The 17,564-nt window shown below is 38.1% G+C and overlaps 1 protein-coding gene, 2 non-coding genes and 1 pseudogene across 3 annotated transcripts in view; all 4 read left to right on the plus strand.

Annotated features, from left to right (window-relative positions):
- The window catches only part of LOC135201071 (nucleolin-like), a 2,727-nt gene extending 472 nt beyond the window's left edge, over positions 1-2,255 (plus strand). Inside the window, exons 2-5 of the mRNA XM_064229959.1 lie at positions 1-27; positions 431-565; positions 951-999; positions 1,946-2,255. The exon at positions 1-27 is cut by the window's left edge and continues 92 nt beyond it. Of these exons, the coding sequence (XP_064086029.1) occupies positions 1-27; positions 431-565; positions 951-999; positions 1,946-2,161 (427 nt within the window). The 3' untranslated portion in view covers positions 2,162-2,255. The remainder of the gene's footprint in view (positions 28-430; positions 566-950; positions 1,000-1,945) is intronic.
- LOC135201074 (C-type lectin domain family 4 member E-like) overlaps positions 1-17,564 on the plus strand; it is a 100,146-nt pseudogene that overhangs the window by 28,185 nt on the left and 54,397 nt on the right.
- Positions 1,125-1,289, plus strand: LOC135201104 (small nucleolar RNA SNORA53). Its single transcript, XR_010311454.1, has one exon. It is a non-coding gene; the product is annotated as a small nucleolar RNA SNORA53 (small nucleolar RNA).
- LOC135201103 (small nucleolar RNA SNORA53) lies at positions 14,667-14,799 on the plus strand. Its single transcript, XR_010311453.1, has one exon. It is a non-coding gene; the product is annotated as a small nucleolar RNA SNORA53 (small nucleolar RNA).

The raw sequence follows: 17,564 nt of genomic DNA on the forward strand, positions 1-17,564 counted from the left end.
TGATGCCAGTTCAGTTTCATTTGGAAGGTTGGTAATCAGTGTCCCTTCGACTTTCTTTTTTTCATGTCAATATTACATATGTGCATAATTTGGCTGGTGTTGTAGGTAGGTATACAGTGTTGTAATCCATGATGATTTGATTTCTGTCTTGAAAAGCAGGTGTGGTTTTGATGAACCCACAAATACTAAATGAGCAAAAGCTACCAATCAATGGGTTTTAGGGTCTGCATTGATGCTTAACCTTAGCCCAATGCATATTTCACAAAACCACAGGAAGAGATATAACCAGACAGAAACGAGTTTGAAATGTTCATTGCTCAAAGGAAAGTGTTTGGTAGAATGGTTTTATCATCTGGTTGCCCCACCAGATAAGTCAAGATTTAGTGTATAAAAGTCATTCTTTAATGCAAATTGTTCTGATTGTTTACAGAGGGTTCATAATACATTGCAAAGATGAGGCCACAGCAGAGGAGATCAAGGAGAAGGCTGCCGAAATGACCTTTGCCAGTATCAAACCAATTTGGGTGAATAACGCATATGACAGATTAGACGGTGCAGATTCACAGTAAGTTACTTTCATGGAGGTTACTATTTGACTTTGTGGTGGATGTTAATAATTTCCCATTTCTACCGTTCTGACCATCTAAAAGGTTAGGTTCTTTGTTTTTTTTTTGTTTTTTTTTTTTTTTTTTTTTTTTTTTTTTTTGTGGTGGGGGGGCAGTAAAGTATTATTTATGTAAATTTTTCCAACAATCCTCAAAAATAATGGTATGAGGTCACAAGATTTCCATCTGGCATTTTCAAATGTAGGTTGGAAGGTTTGTAGTAGAATCTTTTAGTCCCAGTTGACGTTCCCATTTTATATCTTGGCATTATATTTTCTAGTTTTATTTTGATTTTGATATTTAATACTACTTACAATCGGTAGCTAATACATTCATCCTTTCCAGGAAAAGATCAATGGCAGATGGTGAAGGTGCTCCCAGTAAAAAACAGAAGGTAAGCTTGCTGTCACATCAACTTAGAATTTTCCACCGAAATCGTTACCATTTGTAACTCAAGAGAAAGAAAAGTATCATAGTGATTTAGTTGCCCCTAATGTGTTTCCTAGAAATGAAATGGCAAGCATGTTCCTTAGATCCACCAGATGGGACTCAGTCCACCAACTTTTCCGGTTGGGTAGCGCTGGTGAATGAGTCATTGACATGCGAGACAATGGTATCTCCTCCTGTCAACCAGACCTCTCTAGTCACACTCAAACTGCAATTCTTTTGCTGCTTGGGGAAGCTGAAATGAACGCAAGAGAGAGAAGGCTTTCACGTTGCTCGTAGTGGTATGCTAGAGGGATAGTTGGTGTTGGGTTACAAAGCTCCGTTTCGTGAATCTGTCATTTTCACGAAGGGGATGCGAGTTTCCGTCAGTACACCTGATACTTTTTGACTTCCTTGCAGTTTCCCTTCCTAAGGGGTCCCTAGCTACAGCCTCTCTCACTTATCCTTTTAACTGTACCTCCTTTGATGTTTTTTTCTCTTTATACCATCTTCCTTTCCTCAACCTTCTGACAGGTGTTTAGTAGAGAAGCTAACAACCCCCCTACTTTCAATGTCCCTGATACATACTACTTCTGAATGACATAGGTCCCATCGCTGACTTTGGCCTGAGTTCCCATATTTTTATTATTGAGTCATTATCCCTTTATTATTATTACAATATTATTATTACAATATTAAGTTGAATTTACGCAAGTCCCAGCACTTGGACTTTGGCCGGAGTTCCATGTTCTATTATTGAATCAGTATCTTTTTGTTTTATTATTATTTTTATTATATCAAGTTGAATTTACGTAGGTCCCCCAGCACTTGGACATTGGCCCGAGTTCCATGTTCTGTTCTATTCTTAAATCAGTTATACTTTTTATTATTAAAAGTTGAATTAATTTTTTTAGGTTGGAAATGCAGAACAGGAAGAGGAGGAAGATGATGATGAAGAGGAGGAGGAAGATGAAGAGGAACAGCTGACGACGACCAAAGGTAAAAAGGGTCCAGCAGCAGCTGCTGAGGAAGACGACGATGACGAGGAGGAAGATGAAGATGACGAGGAGGAAGATGATGAAGACGAGGAGGAAGATGAAGATGAGGAGGAGGAGGAGGAGGATGAGTAGTAATCTGTAAGGGTTTTAGTTGCGAATGTGTTTGCGTGAATGACAATACTACGTTGAACTGTGTAAATGAGAAAAATATATGTAGTTTTTTGTTCATTGGCTTTCTGTAACCTTTTTTTCTGTAACCTTTTTTTCATTTACAGTGCTATTACAGACACCACCCCCCCCCCCCCTTACTTACAAGTTGGTTCGTACTCTTCGTGCCTGTTTAGTTTCACGACAGTATTATGTAAAAATTGATGCAGTACAAGGGTTTTCCATCCTAGTACTACATACAGAGTAGATCAGAGTTCATGTTCCTTAGTAGGATGGTGTCTGTAAAGTAGGTTGGTTTTGAGTTTCCTCTTGAAGTATGGTTAGTTGTGTTTTGCGGTCAAAATGTTCCAAAATAATGATTTATATAGGAATTAGGCCCAGGGTGGGCTGGGGATCCTATGAGGTCAATCACCGCTGAAAGTCATTTAAAAGGTGTAACGGACAACAACCTCAGATACGCCGTGAAACTTTTTACAGGTTGGAAAGTCTGATGGAAGAAAAAAAAAAAAGAAAAAATAAAAAAAAAAAAGGAATAAGGAACGGGTTGGAGCCTGGGGCCAAAGTTGTGCTGCAAAGAACCTTTAGTAAATGCATAGAAAAACCATGCAGAAAGGTCACTGATAACGCACTATGCTTACAGGTCAAAAGTAAATTACAACCAGTATTTTAGGGTACAAACTACCATAGTCCACAGATGATTATTCCAATTATTACAAAATATAATGAATGTAAGGGAAGAGTTCCCACAGGAAAGAATCTCAGTTTGTGAAAATGTGAAAGGAATACCAATTAGGAATTGAGTTTACAACCTCCTCTTGCCAACAAGGAATCTTACGGAAATTATTTCAATTTCTTAATATATGTGCGGTTCCCACATTAAACTGTAGGTCCTGTTGCTAAGTAACCAATTAGTTCCTAGCCACATAAAAATATCTAATCCTTTTGGGTTAACCCCGAGAGAGCTGTTAAACCAAGATATTCTTGCCTTAGAAATTAACTGTTCAAAACTGCCCAGTTTTTGCCATAAATTAGTGTGTTCTTTAAATAAATATAAAAATCCCACTAGTTTGTCAAATGTAGTACTGAATACCTTCTTGCCGTCCCAGTTCTGCCATATCCGTAAATTATATGCATCTTGTTTCCCTTATGGTGCCATGTCAACAGTGCCCCTCATGCTGGGCACTGTAGGCATTACTTGAGGTTCTTTGCCACGCCTTTTCAGACCTTTTTACTCTTAATTTCCAGTTTCAGCACTGAATGACCTTGGTATGGTCCCAGTGCTTGGCCTTTGGATGAAGGTTTCTATTCTACAAGACCATTTCTTGTAAGGCCAAGGGCAACCATATAGATGGCACTGGATACCCAACACTCATTTCAGTTTTAAAAACTATAACTGATCATTACCAATATTAAGAACTTCTATAACTGATTATAGTTACCAAGTAACCTACGTACGTATATTATTATGAAAGATTAGTTTATCCAGATCTCTGAATATATATAAGTATAGTCTATAGTGGCTATGCCAAAAGAAAATCTAGAAAATAGAGGTAGAGTAATAAAGTAGCTCACTATATATGTGTGTACAATTAGTGATATGCCAAAAAAAGTAATGGGGTAAGAAACAAACATTTGTGTAAATATCACTAAGTGTGTAACATTTCATTGAGGAGTGAGAGATGTGTATTTCTGGTGATAGAAGTTCACTCTCGACTTGCTCCGGAAGTAACGTAAAGCCGTTGATCCCGTTTGCTGAATAACCACTGGTTCCATGCAACGTAAAAACACCATACAAACAAATTATGTAACATGCCCATATCCATAAGTTGGTTGTAGGCCAAAAATGAGGGCTGCCTCAGGTAGGATTTCATTTTGCTGTGAAAAGCAAATGACAATCGTAGAGATGTCAGGTGAAGCTGAGTTTCCATACCCCCCCCCCCCCCCCCCCCACCTAGGGGTCTATAAGACAGACCAACCAATTGCAAATAAACTCTTAACAGTTGTTTCATGGCCATAATGAGTTATTGTTAGGCACTGAAGAGGTATTGTAAGTAACTACAACTAGATGCAACCATCCGAGTCAGATTATTAAACCTTTCTTGAAGCTGTCATATTAATACAAGGCAGACGACTTCGAAGAATGAACCTCATATACAGAGGTGCAGGTCAACACTATTGAGCTATGCATTGTCTCATAGATGTCTGAAAGTTAAGAGATGGTTACATCACCTTACCAGCACAGGCTAACAAAAGAAACCAAGCATGTGACCCCTTTCCTGCCTTTTACATGTACGTCCATGTCCATTCTCTTTTTCCATCTGCTATCCACCCTCCCCTAACAATTATCTCAGTGCAACTGTGAGGTTTTCCTCCTGTTATAACTTTCAAAAACTTTCTACTCTCAATTTCCCCGGCGTCGAATGACCTCATCAGTCCCAGTTTTCAGTTCCCACAATTTCTTCACAAATAGTTTTCCCTTGATTGTTACGGGCGTTAATATTCCCAAAGGATCAAAGATGGTTGAAAGGAGAGACACAACCTTTCTCTTAGTCAAAGTACAAACATTTCCTAGATTATTCAGATATGCAACAATCTGAGCGGGGCATCTTTACACTCAATGAGTCTTACAGGTATCCACAAGAGACCGAGTGGTTTTACCGCATTCAAGTTGACAGTATCCTGGGGGTATGTTTATCAATAAATGAACTCAAGTTGCTAGCCCATTCTCCCAAAGGCATATTAGCTTCCAAACATAATTTGTTTTACCTTATTACTCTCGAGTTCTAAATCTTCACATTTCTCATAAGTTTTCATAAAGTATCCACATAAAAGGACTTCTGACTGAGCTGGCGATGGGGATCTGAATGGTTCTGCAAATATGATACTGTATGTCTGATTCAGCAGAAAAGGTGAACCAGTTGCTCCAAACAATAAAACTTTAAATCGAAAAGTCTTGACATGCTTAAAATCTCTATCAGCAAACCATAAGAATCTTGTGAAATCTCTGTGATTTCCATTAATTCCTATTCCAATGAAAGCTTTACTTATGTCTGCTACTACAGCATATTTGTTCTGACGAAATTCCAGCAGCATATCTGTCAATTTCGTCGCCAGATTAGGTCCCGCATGTAAACAATCATTGAGGGACTTTGCATGGTGTGACTCCTTACTACTTGCATTGAAAACTATCCTAATTGGAGTCGTAGCAGATTCCTTGAAAAACTGGGTGGTGAGGTAAATAATGATTAATGCCATCAACTGGATCAAAGGAGTTATCTTCTAACTTTACCTCCTCAATAAATCCCAACTTAACATTCTCATCTAAAACAGACTGATATTGATCAAACATGACTGGTTTAGACTGAAAGGTTCTCCTAAGCGAATATAATTGCCCTAAGGCTTTTCTATAACCCGTAGGGGTCTGGCATCACTCTTAAATGGCAAATCAATCGTATATTTGTTATCAGTCTTGACAATAGTCTCATTGAAATGTTCGATCGCTGCTTGATCGTTATAGGATCGCGCATCCTTCCCGATGCCGATCGCATCTAATGACCACAGTCAGAAATATCCTCACCGTCAAGAGGATTTACAGAAGCAGTGACTCTCGAGCAAACTATACTCTGTGTACTATTACAGATCTTACATTTTCATCATCACTGATAACATTACAAGCCAATTGGGTATAGGACCAAAAATAACAGCACCGGTCGGTGCTAAACAAGCAAACATACATCATCATATTTATCGTTGGACAATACACAAATGGGTATAGGACCAAAAAATAACAGCACAGGCGGGATATAACCAAGCAACAAACATACATCATCATATTTATCGTGACAATACATGCATTATAATAATCAGCACCAATAATCAAACCTATATCACTGAGGGTATCTGATTTCAATATTCTTATCTGCCAGTTTAACACCTCGTTCTTGCAATCGCAGATACACGTGTGTAGACCAGGTGTGTGTATGGAAGTGTTAACATGATTACAAACAACAGCATTTAATTTGATATGTTAAGTACCTGCACGAACCATTACTCTTACTGCATCAAACATTTTAGTTTCGACATTATCCCCAAACGGAATTAATGTCAGTTCCACTTGCTTTATGGGCACTAAGTTCAATTTCTCAACAAAATCTGGGTTAATGAACGTTCTGTGAGATCCGCTTTCTAAAAAGACTCGAACCGGGATCCGATTCCCATCATTACTCAATAGAAGGGTGGCTGTCGGTAACGTTGTCAGTCGAAGAGATGCGACATTTTTCACAGCTACTTGATTACTGTTAACATTATTCGAGAATTACTCTGATTACTCGTGGCAGCTGATTTCTGACTAGTACTGAAACTAGGCTGCGATTGAGCTGTTTCTATAGGCTTATTATCAACTCTACTACGACCTGATTTGGTGCTAGAAGGTTGCTGAGACGAATTTACATTGACGCTCGTAGAATTAGGTAATAGTCTAGCACATAGGAATGTATGATGTTTACCATTTACAGCTAAAACAATATGTCTTACTCTTACTGTTACATTCAAATAAACGATGACCCTTTCGTAAACAACCAAAGCATAGTTGTAATTCATTGATAGAGTCTATTCTAGTCTCTAAAGTATTGTATTTCGTGCAGACCTTACCGCTGTGTTCGCCTTGACAAAAACAACAAGAAAAAGTTATTTTCTTAGGGGTATTTTCAACATTAGTTCTGAAAGCACTACTAGGCGAATTAGCTTGACGCTCGTTTTTCGAACTCGTGTTACGATCCTTGCCACTCTTAACTGGGTTGGACGGTGATGGCGTGGGGTTATGCATATTACTTCTACCTAAACGCTCAATTAATTTCTCAATGCCCTTTCTCAATTGATCTACACTGAGTTCACAAGTATCATATCTCTGATACAAGGCTTGCAATGCAAATTTGGGGGTTTCCTTGGATAAACACCGCTTGATAATTGCTTTCTCATTAGAGTTGCCGCTCGTAAATATACCTGGTTTAAATAAGCGTCTAACTGATGAACGATGCATATTCCATGTTTCATAAGGAAACTCCATCAGTTGCTCTCATCATGCTCAGGGTGCGGGTAAACTTAACAGCCGATTTTCTTAAGTTCTCTTCTAATTTCCCAACGTTGGAAAAACGAGTTCAGTAGGTTTATCGCTGACAGTATAATAGCTGGAGTTATAGCTAAACCCTCAACGGTTTCGCTTTACCCTCAAGATAACTAGTCAGCATAGTAAACTTGATGACATCATTCATGTCCTGCCTATCATGAATAACTCCTTTAAAAAAACAGTCCAAAAAGGATACCACTGCTCAATTTGCCATCAAAAAGTAGGTACTATCGTAATTTGAGGCACTTAGGTTGTGGAAATAACTAGGGGTAGCAGGTACCGCAAGGTTTGGTGTCGGATTAACAGGTGTGGGCGTGGGCGCTGGGGCGGGGCGCTGGTGTGGGTGCTGCTAACCGATCGGTGAGTTTGGGGATTTCGTTGTCCGCGCTAGAGAGGTAACCGTTATTCCTCGTTATAGCATTTACTCATTCACGACCCTTAATCTCTTTATAATCAGAAGCGGCTGTCTGTAGTGAATCAGCTGCTTTCTGAAGGGGACCCTAAACGCAGCTTAATTACTGCTGTAGACAACTGTCAATGCGTTTTACCTCATTCAAACGTCGTTCGATTTCACTTATAGCAGCCTCATACAAAATGAGTGGCATTACTACAATTGTCTGCATTCATGGTGAAAATTTTAAGGCAAAAATCACCTTACAAAAACATACAAAGTTGACAATAACAAATAAAATTACAATATAAATCTCAATAATATCGAAGTAACAACACTTCCTCGAAAAACACTGATACAGAAAAACATTCAAGTCAACAATCTGTGTTCTACAAAAATAATTCTGGTCAATACCGTATTACAAAACTCTTATTCAAAAGTCAAATTGCAATGAGACGGAAGAATACCACATCGTCTCGTTACATCTCAATACTTATATGTGAACCACATCTACCTTCAAAAAGGAGAATGACACTCACCTAGTTGTCGACCTTTTATCTTTGGTTGTCGTGCGCGTGTGTGTGTGGTTGTTTCAAAAAACTATGTGCCAGCATAAAATGACTCTAACTAAGGGAAAGGGTCTGTAAACAATCCAACAACAAACGATGGTGATATAGAATGATCTGATTCCAAGTTACAAAGTCCAAAATAATGTGTTCAGTATCCAGAATAACCAATTCGGAAGTGTTTAAACATCCGGTTCGAAGGACCAAGAAGGTAGAGAAGCTGTGGCGAAAAGATGGACTTATAGTGGACTGTATTATATGCTTAACGTTGTTACTTGGTCAAAAACCGCTAAAAGCCTTACATAACAACTCCACAAAACTCCCTTTGCGGTTTCTAAATTACGGGGAGATATCTCTCAACCCAATTCATTATTAACGAGGATAACACACCAATATCATTAATGAATAGTAGCACAATTAAGTACTTTCACTTACTGAGCAGTCCTTGTAGACATGAACTCAGATCATAATCGCTACACGAGATACGACGAGGGGTACGCGCCTCTCTCTCTCTCTCTAAATGTTGCGAGTACTCACGGGTTGATTTTCAGACCTTAGAGGACCGCTGTGTTATCTCGTTTCTAAAAGTTATTTGCATAACCTTAAAGTATGAACACAATAAAGGTTTATCAGATCAATTTATATTCACCATTCACAAAACTGTAACATAGGAAAAATGAAATAAAATCGAAGGATATTGAAACGCATTTGATAAATGTAAAGTTAAAATTAATTTAATAACTAAAAGTTAAACATATCAAAGAGTAATAACATATAAGTGACAAATGAAATTAATCACTCAAGGGGAATTGTAAATCAATGACACTCAAATGAAACAAATTACGACAAAATTCAAAGAATCAGGGCAATCGCCCTTTCTAAATCCACATACACATCACTACACAACACTAGATAACAGGTCACCTCAAAAGTTGAGCCAAGAAGCTGTTCGTTCCGTCCTGCATTCGGGTTTTGTTGGGGAAAAAAAAGAGACAAGTTATTCATTCTACCACGAATGTAGAACTGACGTACAAGGTTTTCATGAACATAAAAAAAAACTCTACAATAATTATCAAGTTCGTTGTCAAAAATAAAATCCAAATATAAATAGTGTGCAACTTCAACATATTTATTAAATGTAGTGAATTAATTGGTGGTGTGTCAATACAATTTTGGGCGATATCATGCCCGTACAGTGTACTACGCACATACGCATACACACCCCTAGAGGGGCACGCAAAGGAGCGTTCAGAGGGGCGAACTACTACCCTTCTTTCCCCTCCCGATCTTTTGACCTCTCCTAATGGCTTCTCTGGCGAGAGGCACAAACAAGACCCAATGACACCAACTCTTACCATACGTAATATGCGCAATACATTCACCAAGAACAATTTCTTATATATAAAGACAAATGAATTATCATAACTAAAACAGTAATTATACTTCGTTACTAAAACGTCTACCGACGTTATGTCAAAAAAGACGACTTCGTCTTTGTGTAAATCCATCCTTTCGGTGCTAACCGCACCACAGATACTACATACCAGAACATAGCAAAATCAGATAAAATAATGTTAAGCGTGTCATTCTCGAGTAGATGTGGTTCTTTCACCCTTATTATGTCATGCAATGTAGACGCACATATCTTTACAAAATATATGAGCGTGCGAATATTTATTTGGCTTTCACAGAATACAAATACAGTAACATTGTTCCTGTCTGTCGATTACTTGACAGGCAGCAATAATTAGTGACGATAAATAATTATTTTCTTATGAGACCAGACACTAATAATTTAATAAAAAGACAAATAGCATGGAAACAAGTGAATACAAAAAATATTAGAAAATAAAATCTTTGTGAGAGGAATTCCTCACGATGGTTAAGCAAAAAGACAATATGGTTCACACTGTAAGACAAATTAATTTATTATTAACCCCCAAGAAGGAAGCTATGCTGAAGTTTGTTTCGTCCGCCTGGTTTTTTAAACTATATATTTTATGAAAGTTCTGGTTCCTGGTTCCTAAGTGCTCACGCTACACAGTGGCGAACACAGTAAACTGTTTATGAGGTGCAAAGCTTTATTCCCTTAAGTGTTTACTTTACTCACTATTTAGTTTAACTTTACTTTATGTTACGCCAAACTGTTTGTGTTAAGGGAGCGTCCGCGACCCATGGGGTCCGGCGGAAACCCATTTTGGGTTTATGACGGTTTTGGGTAGAAAGAAACCACTCTACTTTAAGTTTCAAACATTTTTTTATGAAATATATAAATCATGGCCAAAAAGACTTTAATCTACACTTATCTATGCCCCCTCTAGCGCGGGGTTGCACAAGCAACACTAATCCGGTAGGGAAACTTTTTTCTGTCCTATGTATCTGAACATTTTTTCCTATAGTGTCTCCCTAATATAGAGATCCGTTTTCTAATTGTACTCAACGTTTTCTTGAACGATACGAGTTGGGTAAATGAAAGAAATGCCAGTAAAGTAGGTTTTGTTCATTTCTTAGTCTTTTCGTAGATATTTATAATGATTTTGCGTCATTATCATATTGATGGTAGCATAAGGTAATAGAGATGATAATCAAGTAAGCTAAAAGTGTGAAATGTGGTCAGTGATAAAGAAAGACATGTGTATAATCGCCCACATGCATTGTTTGCTTACAGTGTCAGCTATTCATTTTTTTTTGCGTCTGCTCCTAAATAGATCAATATTTTCTTTTTTATATTTATGTTGAAAAAAGTATTAGGTATCTGAGACAATTGTCAAGTAATCGAAATGGTGTCATATTTGCCCCAAAAATGAAGACAAATGCAAGTGTATTGTGCTTCCCTAATATCGTAAGCCTGTCGTCTGTTTGTATCGTCAATAGCCCTATATGGAATCGTGATTATGCGTTTCCTTTCCTTTCCTTTTTTTTCACTTTCATTCATAGTTTTTTTTTTGGACTGAAAACTGTACAGCAGTCAGTCTGTCTGACTGTTTTTGCAACATAAACTGGGGCTATGCGGAATCTTATCCATTGCTAAAGACTGAATTTGGAAATGTGACGGCATCAAACGTGAAGTATTTGCAAGGTCGAGATTCGAGAGAAAGAGACATTCATTATAGGGGTCCGGTCCAAACGTAAAGGTTCCCAGAACCAAAAAAGAACAACAAAACGAAGCAAGGTTGAATTATATTCAACCAATCTCCAATACAAAATTACAGTATACATTTATAAACATGGTTTCTATATATCCTCCAAATTTCAAGTCTCTAGGTTTACTTCAGAATTTACAGATGTAAATGTGGTTATATGAAAATTTGAGGCTCGTTTTCTCAAAAAAGTTAGATCTTCGTCATTCAAAAACCAAAAATAGAGCATCAAAAGTCTAAAATATTCATAGCACAGAATTTTTAAATTTGATTTTTACCTATTGAAAGTTATCGATAAATAAAAGAAAAAAATAACTACGTAAAAAAAATATATAATAAAAAATAAAGCTAAAACGTTTTTTCAAAAAATCAAAAATTATCTTTATTCAAAACATGATTTAATGAATGAGAAAAAATCGGTTCGGTTGAAAAAAACAAAAAATTAGTTCATTGAAGTTTGGAAAAAACCCCCCATTTTGTTCCCCGCATAAGGTTAATGTTATAGTGGACGGCCCCTTAATTCAATCTTTTCTGTTATCCCTTTTTTGCAACCAAAATTGCGAAAGGACACATACTACACGAGGCACTCTTCTTCGGGTGAATGTGAGTAGCTTTTGGTTGTGGGATGTTTCGACCCTAACCAAAGCAGAAAAGAAAGGGTCATGATGATGATATGCAAAAGAGACCTTTGATCACCATGTCTAGTTGTATGCGCCATAAATGAGAAGAGTGAAATTTCCCCATTTATGGCTAAATTATGGTAGTGACTAGTAAATGCCAATCTTGACGTGGGTCACGAACCAGAGGAAAGAGCAATTAGAGATTGTTTGAAACCTCATCATGATATGGAATGATTTGAGCATTTGCATGAAGTGGAGATGTTGTAGTCTGATTGGTTCTGTACAGTGCTTATATGTAAGAGGAGTTGGGCTGTTACCAGTACTGCGGTTGCACAGCTATGGTGGTGGTGGTGGTCTTAACCTTTGAAAATGAAAAGGTAAGTGTTTCAAATAGCTAGACTTTGGTGGAAAGGTAGGCATTTGAGACTAAAGAAATGTAGGAACACTCAGAGCATTGTATGTAATGACCACCATAGTATTGTGTGTTCAAATACTTGTGGATGGATAATTGATTACCATAGTTTTTTTGTGCAGTTAATACTGTAAAAAGTTGCTGGCATCATGTACTAATTATGATCTTAGTTGCATGTTCACGTGCTGGTTAAATAAGTCAGTGGATAACTGGTGAATGTACATATACAATCCTAGGCCTTTCGTTCCAGACTCCAAAACAAATCAGCAAAGAAGGCAATAAGGGAGAGTCAGCTGTGGAAACCCCATCAAGATGAAAACTCCCAAGAAGGCAAAGACTCCAAAGGCAGAAGCTGCCCGAGAAGTCCCAACGCACGCAGTGGTTTCGGAAGGGGCAGTCCACGAAGGGGCTTTAGGGAAGGCAGAGGACGTGGTGGGTTCAGAGGACGCGGCCTCGTTCGGAGGACGTGGGTGGCGGCTTCAGGGGTGGGTTCAGAGAAGGCTTCAGAGGAGGCGGGGATTCGGGGGGTGGGAGGGAGTCATTGAGGAGGACGTGGTGGCAGAGTATTTTGTTAATCTCTCTCCTCTCTCTCTCTCTCTCTCTCTCTCTCTCTCTCTCTCTCAATTGTTTCATTGTGCAATGTGAGGTTTTCCCCTTCCTGTTACACCTTTGCCCTAACCTTTTTCTCTGAATTTCAGTTTCAGGGCTGAATGGCCCTTGGTTGCCCCAGTGCTTGGCATTTATGCCAAAATTCTATATAAATAAAAAAAAAAACAATGCCTTTCTTACGCATTTTTTTTTTTTTTTTGTGGGGGGGTGGAGGGGGGGGGGGGTTGTTCTTAATGTTCTGCTGCTGCATAGAATCCATTTTCAAACATGCTTCTTTAACTAGTGCTTAAAAATATTGCAGGACTTCAGGGAACGTAACCAAAAAACTGTTGTACCTTCACTTCGATAAGGACGTCGACAGCAATGTTGCCCAGGTCCTCATAGAGAAGTTCGGTGATGCCAGTTCAGTTTCATTTGGAAGGTTGGTAATCACAGTGTCCCTTCGACTTTCTTTTTTTTTTTTTTTTTTTTCATGTTAATATTACATATGTGCATAATTTGGCTGGTGTTGTAGGTAGGTATACAGTGTTGTAATCCATGATGATTTGATTTAATGAGAAAGGAATGTAGTTTGCTGTGTGAAATACGTTTTTTTCTGTCTTGAAAAGCAGGTGTGGTTTGATGAACCCACAAGTACTAAATGAGCAAAAGCTACCAATCAATGGGTTTTAGGTTCTGCATTGATGCTTAACCTTAGCCCAAGGCATATTTCACAAAACCACAGGAAGAGATATAACCAGACAGAAACAATTTTGAAAGTTCATAGTTCAAAGGAAAGTGTATGGTAGAAGGTTTATTACCTAGTTGCCCCACCAGATAATTAAGATTCTAGTTGTTTAAAAGTCATTCTTTAATGCAAATTGTTCTGATTGTTTACAGAGGGTTCATAATACATTGCAAAGATGAGGCACCAGCAGAGGAGATCAAGGAGAAGGCTGCCGAAATGTCCTTTGCCGGATCAAACCAATTTGGGTGAATAACGCATATGACAGATTAGACAGTGCCGATATACAGTAAGTTACTTTCATGGTGGTTACTATTTGACTTTGTGGTGGTAGTTAATAATTTCCAATTTTCTACTGTTCTGGCTATCTAGAAGAAATTTTTTTTTTTAATTTTTTTTTTTTTTTTTTATATATTGGCCAGTAAAGTTTTTTTATTTATGTAAATTTTCCAACAATCCTCTAAAATGATGGTAATGAGGTCACAGAAGATTTCCATCTGACATTTTCAAATGGTAGGTTGAATGTTTGTAGTAGAATCTTTTAGTCCCAGTTGATGTTCCCTTTATTTACTTTTTTTATGACCTGCATATATGTTTTGCCATTGTATATCTTGGCATTATATTTTCTTCTGTGGATTGGACATACACCATTGTGATATTTAATACTACTTATAATCGGTAGCTAATACATTCATCCTTTCTAGGAAAAAAGATCAATGGCAGATGGTGAAGGTGCTCCCAGTAAAAACAACAGAAGGTAAGCTGCTGTCATCAACTAAGAAATTTAAAATACCGAAATGGTTAGCATTTGTAACTCAAGAGAGAAAGAAAGTATCACTAGTGATTTAGTTGCCCCTAATGTGTCCTAGAAATGTAATGGCAAGCATGTTCCTTTAGATCCACCAGATGGGACTCAGTCCACCAACTTTTCCGGTTGGGTAGCGCTGGTGAATGAGTCATTGACATGCGAGACAATGGTATCTCCTCCTGTCAACCAGACCTCTCTAGTCACACTCAAACTGCAATTCTTTTGCTGCTTGGGAGAGCTGAAATGAACGCAAGAGAGAGAAGGCTTTCACGTTGTCGTATGTGGTATGCTAGAGGGATAGGTTGGTGTTGGGGACAAAGCTCCGTTTCGTGAATCTGTCATTTCACGAACGGGATACGAAGTTCCGTCAGTGCACCTGATACTATTTGACTTCCCTTGCAGTTTCCCTTTCAAGGGTCCCTAGCTACAACCTCTCGTCTTTTGTTCCTTTTACTGTACCTCCTTTGGTGTTCTCTTTCTACCATCTTCCTTTCCTCAACCTTCTGACAGGTGTTTAGTAGAGAAGCTAACAACCTCCCTACTTTCATTGTCCCATGATACATACTACTACTGAATGACATAGGCCTCCCATCACTATGACTTTGGCCTGAGTTCCATATTTTATTATTGAGTCATTATCCTTTATTATTATTACAATATTAAGTTGAATTTACGCAAGTCCCAGCACTTGGACTTTGGCCGGAGTTCCATGTTCTGTTCTATTCTTAAATAAGTATCCTTTTTATTATTAAAATTAAAAGTGAATTAATTTTTTTTAGGTTGGAAATGCAGAACAAGAAGAGGACGAAGAGGAGGAAATGATGAAGAGGAGGAGGAAGATGAAGAGGAACAGCAGACGACGACCAAAGGTAAAAGGCCGCAGCAGCAGCTGCTGAGGAAGACGACGATGGACGAGGAGGAAGATGAAGATGACGACGATGATGATGAAGATGATGAGGAGGAGGAGGATGATGAGTAGTAATCTGTAAGGGTGGGTTTTGTTGCGAATGTGTTTGCGTGAATGACAATACTACGTTGAACTGTGTAAATGAGAAAAAAATATATGTAGTTTTTTGTTCATTGGCTTTCTGTAACCTTTTATTCTTTTACCTTTTTTCATTTACAGTGCTATACAGACACCACCTTACTTACAAAGTTGGTTCGTACTCTTCGTGCCTGTTTAGTTTCACGACAGTATTATGTAAAATTGATGCAGTACAAGGGTTTCCATCCTAGTACTACATACAGAGTAGATCAGAGTTCATGTTCCTTAGTAGGATGGTGTCTGTAAAGTAGGTTGGTTTGAGTTTCCTCTTGAAGTATGGTTTAGTTGTGTTTTGCGGTCAAAAGGTTCCAAAATAATCATTTATATAGGAAATAGCCCCGGGTGGGCTGGGGGATCTATGAGGTCAATCACCGCTGAAAGTCCTCAAAAAGGTGTAACTTTTTACAGGTTGGAAAGTCTGATGGAAGAAAAAAAAAAAGGAATAAGGAAAGGGTGGAGACCTGGGGCGGGCCAAAGTTGTGCTGCAAAGAACCTTTAGTAAGCATAGAAAGCAATGCACAAGGGTCACTGATAAACGCACTATGCTACAGGTCAAAATAAATTACAACCAGTATTTTAGGGTACAAACTACCATAGTCCACATGATTATTCCATTTATTACAAAATTTAATGAATGGATGGCAAGAGTTCCCACAGGAAAGAATCTTCCGTGTGTGGAATGTGAAAGGAAGACCAATAAGGATTTAGTTTGCTTCTCCTCTGCCAACAAGGAATCTTACGGAAATTATTACAATTTTCTCATATGTGCGGTTCCCACATTAAACTGTAGGTCCTGTTGCCAAGTAACCAATTAGTTCTTTGCCATGTAAAATTATCTAAATCCTTTTGGGTCACCCCTGGAGTTCTGTTAATCAGCTTATTGGTCCTTGTGAAACCAAGATATTCTTACCATAGAAGTTACTCTTCAAAACTGCCTAGTTTTTGCCATAAATTAGTGTTCTTTAAATATATATAAAAATCCCACAAGTTTTTCAAATCAGTACGGAATAACCTTGCCGTCCCAGTTCTGCTATACCCGTAAATTATTATCTTGTTTCCCTTATGGTGCCATGTCATCAGTGCAAACTCATGCTGGGCACTGTAGGCATTACTTGAGGTTCTTTGCAACATCCATTCATCCCCATCCCCCATTTTATCCTTTACCTCCATTCATGTTTCAAATTTTCTTTTTTCCAGTTCCCAGCACTGAATGACCTCGTAGATACCCAGTGCTTGGGCCTTTGGATGAAGGTTTCTATTCTACCAAGACCATTTTTCTTGTAAGGCCAAGAGCAACCATATAGATGGCACTGGATACCCAACACTCGTTTTATTTTTAAAACAATAATCTGATCATTACCAATATCATTAAAAACTTCTGTAAACTGATTATAGTTGCCAAGTAGCCTATGTCCTTATATTATTATAAAGGATTAGTTTATCCGGACCTCTGAATGTGTGTATGTTTAGTGTAATGGCTATGCCAAAACAAAAACTACAAGATAGATTTGCATTTTACTCTACTTCCATTTATATTCTCTTTCTTCCATCATGCTATCCACCCTCCCCTAACAATTATCTCAGTGCAACTGTGAGGTTTTCCTCCTATTATAACTTTCAAAATTTTCTACTCTCAATTTCCCCGGCGTCGAATGACCTCATCGGTCCCAGCGCTTTGCCTTCAACCCAAGTTTTATGTTCCATTCCAATCCAAGATGCCAGTAGAGATTATATTCGCCCATCCATGTCTTACGTGATATTTAGCATCTCTTAAGTAATCAAGTTGGCTGGAATTTAGATTTTGTTATTGAAGGCAAACCCTATTGGTCCTTCCTACAAGAATGACTTTTAATGATAACAGCTTGTGGAATACTTTTCTTTTAGTGTCATTTCCATAGAGGCTACCGTGAGGTCAGCCAGTCACATC

This window comes from Macrobrachium nipponense, chromosome 27 (assembly GCF_015104395.2).
Source record: "Macrobrachium nipponense isolate FS-2020 chromosome 27, ASM1510439v2, whole genome shotgun sequence".
In the NCBI taxonomy this organism is placed as follows: domain Eukaryota; kingdom Metazoa; phylum Arthropoda; class Malacostraca; order Decapoda; family Palaemonidae; genus Macrobrachium; species Macrobrachium nipponense.